Here is a 5451-nt window from a genome sequence, read left to right on the forward strand (position 1 = left end):
ACTGTATTTTCCTGTCAATTTAGACGTATCACATATGTCATCCGTAACCAAGAGAAATACAAATGGTAGAATTGCTGAAACCAAAGGGTCAATGTCCTCCTATTTTACAAGTACTGTCTTTTGAAAGTAAATATTTTGAAAGTTTCATGTCAATATGGCTATCTTTCAAATAAGCCCAAGACTTGTACTCCATCATTAATTAGTGCATACCAGTTCATTTTTTATTATTATTATTATTATTATTATTATTATTATTATTATTATTATTATTATTATGAATTTGTTTGTGGTATATATGTACCAGGCTGCAATCCGCAGGCCAATTCTCGTTGACAAAGTACAAATCAAAAACAGTTTGCCTACCTGTGGCCAGAACAGAACAATTTTAACAAACAATTGGCAAGCTTATTCATCTAGCTAGTAAGCTAGAAACTAATAAAGCTCAACTAGTAAGAAATTATTGACGTAGCATAAGATATAAAATATGAATAATGTATGCAGATTGATGATTGTGCAAAAAATAAACATACTAAATATAACTATAATGCGTTCTATTGGATCATTATTGCCGCCGTTGGGACAAGTCAGCATATTGGTAAGGTCAAAGTTAGATAGATATATTATCCTTAATTTATTCATTTCTTTCCCAGTTTTTTCCAAAATATTGCTACCCACTTAATTTTTTTTTTTTAATAGGAACCCACTTAAATATTATGATGTATTAATAAATTGCAAAAGTGGTTACACAAATGAACTAACAAACGTGCATGAAAATATAGAGCAAATCCAATCCAAAAAGTGATTTGGGAAAAGTAAGACATGGTGAGCAGTCCCTAGTTTACAACTTAACACCATAATTGTCCTTCAAACCACCCCTTTCCCTCCCTCTATTTAAAGGGACCAAGTTTAGGACATGAACCCACACCCATCCTCAAACCAAACTTCAAATAAACCTCTACAGTACTTTCTCTCTCCACCCTCCCATAATTCTAAACCCCCCCAAAAAAAAACACTTTTGGCCATAGGCTAGCCCTCACTATGGCACCATTATTTTGTTTGCTAATAACCCTTCTACTTGCTCCCTTTCTATTCTCCTCCATTGCTTCCTCTTACTCATTCAAAGATATTCAATCATGGTGTAGCCAAACCCCTTACCCTCAACCATGTGAGTACTATTTGACCAACCAGGCCTTCAACCAACCCATCAAAAGCAAATCCGATTTCCTCAAAGTTTCCCTTCAGCTAGCCCTAGAGAGAGCACAAAGGAGTGAATTTAACACCCATGCCCTTGGCCCTAAGTGCCGCAATGTTCATGAAAAATCTGCATGGGCAGATTGCCTTGAACTCTATGAGTACACCATCCAAAAACTCAACAAAACCATTGCCCCTTACACCAAGTGCACCCAAACCGACACACAAACATGGCTCAGCACAGCCCTCACAAACCTTGAAACATGCAAAAACGGATTCTATGAGCTAGGTGTCCCTGACTATGTCCTACCCTTGATGTCCAATAATGTCACAAAGTTACTAAGCAACACCCTCTCTCTCAACAAAGGTCCTTACCAATACAAACCACCAAGTTACAAAGAAGGGTTTCCAACATGGGTGAAGCCTGGTGATAGAAAATTGTTGCAATCTTCTTCAGCTGCTTCTAAGGCTAATGTAGTGGTTGCAAAAGATGGTTCTGGAAAATACACAACAGTGAAAGCTGCTGTTGATGCTGCTCCAAGTAGTAGTGGAAGGTATGTGATATATGTGAAGGGTGGGGTGTACAATGAGCAAGTTGAGGTGAAAGCAAATAATATAATGTTGGTTGGAGATGGTATTGGAAAGACCATAATCACAGGTAGCAAAAGCGTTGGAGGAGGCACCACAACCTTCCGTTCAGCCACTGTTGGTAAGCAAAATAATATGATCATATTTTTTACTCTAAATTTATTTGCATACTCAACAAATATTATATACGTACACTATTAATGATGGTTTAGTTAATGGTTTTATATAGATCTATTTAATATTTGAATAATGCCTTTTAACTTATCGATCGATGACATATTACTTGTTCATAAATCGAGATCATACACTTTGTTAATTAATTGTTAAATTAAACACAACGATGAAAATTAATTAATATTAAAATTTTGGGGTATAAGAAACACTTTCCTTTATTTAAATATTATTTTACTTTTCAAGCTTAGGATTAGTAGGAATAGTTTACAGCAATAAAAAATGTGATATAATTTTTATTTAGGCTACTATGAGTTTAATTTTTATATAATTTTATACTGATTATGTAATCAATAAAAAATTATCTTAGACATAATTTTTAAAGTAATTATTATAGTTTAAAAAATAATCATGCATAACAATACGAATGACAATGTAAAAGTTGTCAATACATATAAAATTAAATTCTTTTACAGTTGAATTAAAATTTTTTATTTTTTTAATCTCAAATTCATTGGTGATTGCCCTCACCGGGAAGCTAGCTAACCCTTAATATTATATTTTTTGTGAGTGACTTTAACAAATAACAATAAATTCATAGAAGTAATATTTGGTTCACGTCATTTTAATTCTATTCCTCTTTATTTGATAGGGAAAAGAAAGAGAAAAATAAACTATTTTTTAAGACTTAGAGCTAAAAAATCACGACTCAGTGCACACTTGTCAGTGAAGGATATAACCACTATATTTAACATAGCTACACGTTGAACCCAAATACATTTTATATTGATTCTAAATATAGTTGTGTACTTAACATAAATAGTCGACAAGTTAAATAGTTTTTGTAGATACAGACAAAAGGAGATTTAAATAATAATAATAATAAAAATAAATAAATAAACAGATCGATGCCATTATGATTTCATTCAAATATATATTTATATCTTTATTTTTTGCTTCGAGGACATGTATTAAAGAAATTTGTATTTATGTTACAAAAAAAGCAATTTGTATTATTAATTAGACGTTGCCACGGCACCTTAATTTAATAAAAGCTCCATATTGTCTTGATTAGTGATTGAGTTGTTCGTGGAGCCCAACCGTGACCCACATTAAGTTGATAAAGCTAGAATCATCTTAGATATATTTTCTTCTATTTTCGTGGTAAAAATCTTTCATACATTTTTTTTACATTATATCTGATGCTACCCGGTTAAAAAAAAATTGTTAAAATTTCATGTCTCTAGCTAATTAATTAAATGTTTTTGTCAAATAATAAGTTAATTAAATGTTGTCCATTCGATGAAAGAAATTCATCATACATGAATGGGGTAACAAAAGGGGGGCTAAATTAATATTTTAATCTGTTGCAAGTCAAAGAGACAATTGTGTGCTGTTTTCCTATTGGAATTAAGAAAATATAACGTTCTTTAGCCGCAGCTTTGGTTCAAGGGTTAATTTACGTGGATGAATTGAATTGGTGGCCTTTAAATTTAAAGGGGCACACACGAAACCTGTATTAGAGAGTAAGTTAAGGTTAACAAGCTTAAATTGTTGAGGTTATGCGAACAGGGGAGCAATTGAAATTTGACTTTCAGTGGTAAAAAAACTAATGGAGACGTGAGGCATGCAAAAAGGACAGATAAATGCCTTCTATATTATTTTATATTTCTTTGATGGACTATTCTAAAAAATTGCATCCATCACCTTTGATTCCTAATCCAAAGCATGCTACCCACCTTGATATATTCTAAAGTTCCGAGTACTGAAGCTAGATTAGACTAGAGTATGATGTCATTATTAATTGATAATAAATTGAACAATTCAAAAGTAGAAAAAATTAGTTGGCACAGTACGGCATTTGGATAGGGATATTTGCAATTGGGTTGAATATATGAATATATTAAAGCCAGAAAATAAATATTAAAAAACTTTGTTTTTTTAATACAAATCAATATTATGAATAGTTGAGATTTTATAATAAAAAAATTGTAAAAAAAATCTATAAATTGGGAGTGTAAAAAGATATTATACATTATACTCAATTGTGAATCACGAATTATTATATCCATGTAATAAATTTGTTTATTTTATAATAATCATCTTTAGAATTATATTATTACGGTGTTTGGTTGGTTGAATATAGTTATACAAACAGTAACTATATAACAATTAAACTCCAAAAAATTGTTGTTGTTTAATTCAATTATTCTTTTTTTTTTTTCAGCTGCTGTGGGTGATGGATTCATTGCTCAAGACATCACATTCAGGAACACAGCAGGAGCAGCAAATCACCAAGCAGTGGCATTCCGTTCTGGCTCAGATCTCTCAGTATTTTACAGATGCAGCTTTGAGGGTTTCCAAGACACACTATATGTTCATTCAGAGAGGCAATTCTACAGAGAATGTGACATTTATGGCACAGTGGATTTCATCTTTGGCAATGCTGCTGCAGTCTTGCAAAACTGCAACATCTATGCAAGAACCCCTCCACAGAGAACCATCACAGTCACAGCTCAAGGCAGAACTGACCCTAACCAAAACACAGGAATCATCATCCACAACTCCAAGGTCACAGGTGCCTCAGGCTTCAACCCTAGTTCTGTTAAGTCATACCTAGGAAGACCCTGGCAAAAGTACTCAAGAACAGTGTTCATGAAAACCTATCTTGATAGCTTGATCAACCCTGCTGGTTGGATGGAATGGGATGGTAACTTTGCCCTAGACACTTTGTACTATGCTGAATATGCAAACACTGGTCCAGGTTCCAACACTGCCAATAGGGTTACTTGGAAGGGCTACCATGTTCTCACTAGTGCTTCTGAGGCCTCACCTTTCACTGTTGGCAACTTCATTGCTGGTAGCAATTGGATACCTAGCTCTGGTGTCCCTTTCACCTCAGGACTTTGAATATTGCTTGTTGCATTAGAAGTTGGTACACTTTGTGATTAGTTTTCTTGTATTGATTCATGTTAAATTATTATTTGCCCCCAACAAATGTATATTTTGGCCGTACTAGTGAATAAGGCAAGGGAAAATAAGTTGGTATGGCCTGCAAAATTGGATTGGTGTACTTTTATATTGTTACTTGATTTAAAGAATTGGTATTGGTGGTGGAATTGTATTTGTCTATAGAATCAAAGCTCAAAGTTTCATTGGAAGGTTTTTGTCACTCTTATCTGTCTGTCTTCTCTATATTGAATCCATTTAGGCTGCAAGATTCTCATATTTGGCCACGGAATTATGTTTTATTTCAGTGTTGTTATGTTATAATTTGATAGGTTTAATTTTAATAAAATTAATTTTTAAAATATAATTAATAACTTAATTATATTTTAAAATAAAGAAAATACATTTAAAAGATGAAGTAAAATATAATTAATAACTATTAATTAAAAATCAACAATTAAGATTGTAATAAATTGTAAATTTTAGTACATGTATTTAATGTTATCAACATTTAGTTTTTGTATTGGTAAATTAATTCTCACCAATTAAGAA

At 32.3% G+C, this 5451-nt stretch overlaps 1 protein-coding gene across 1 annotated transcript; it reads left to right on the top strand.

Annotated features, from left to right (window-relative positions):
• The first annotated feature begins 782 nt into the window (after nt 1–782).
• On the top strand, nt 783–5122 carry LOC114405907 (pectinesterase 2-like). The gene is made up of 2 exons (XM_028368431.1): nt 783–1900; nt 4178–5122. Exons 1-2 carry the CDS (start codon nt 1039–1041, stop codon nt 4858–4860), a joined length of 1545 nt encoding a protein of 514 aa, XP_028224232.1. The 5' UTR covers nt 783–1038; the 3' UTR covers nt 4861–5122.
• The last annotated feature ends 329 nt before the right edge of the window (nt 5123–5451 follow it).

This window comes from Glycine soja, chromosome 3 (genome assembly GCF_004193775.1).
Source record: "Glycine soja cultivar W05 chromosome 3, ASM419377v2, whole genome shotgun sequence".
Taxonomy (NCBI): domain Eukaryota; kingdom Viridiplantae; phylum Streptophyta; class Magnoliopsida; order Fabales; family Fabaceae; genus Glycine; species Glycine soja.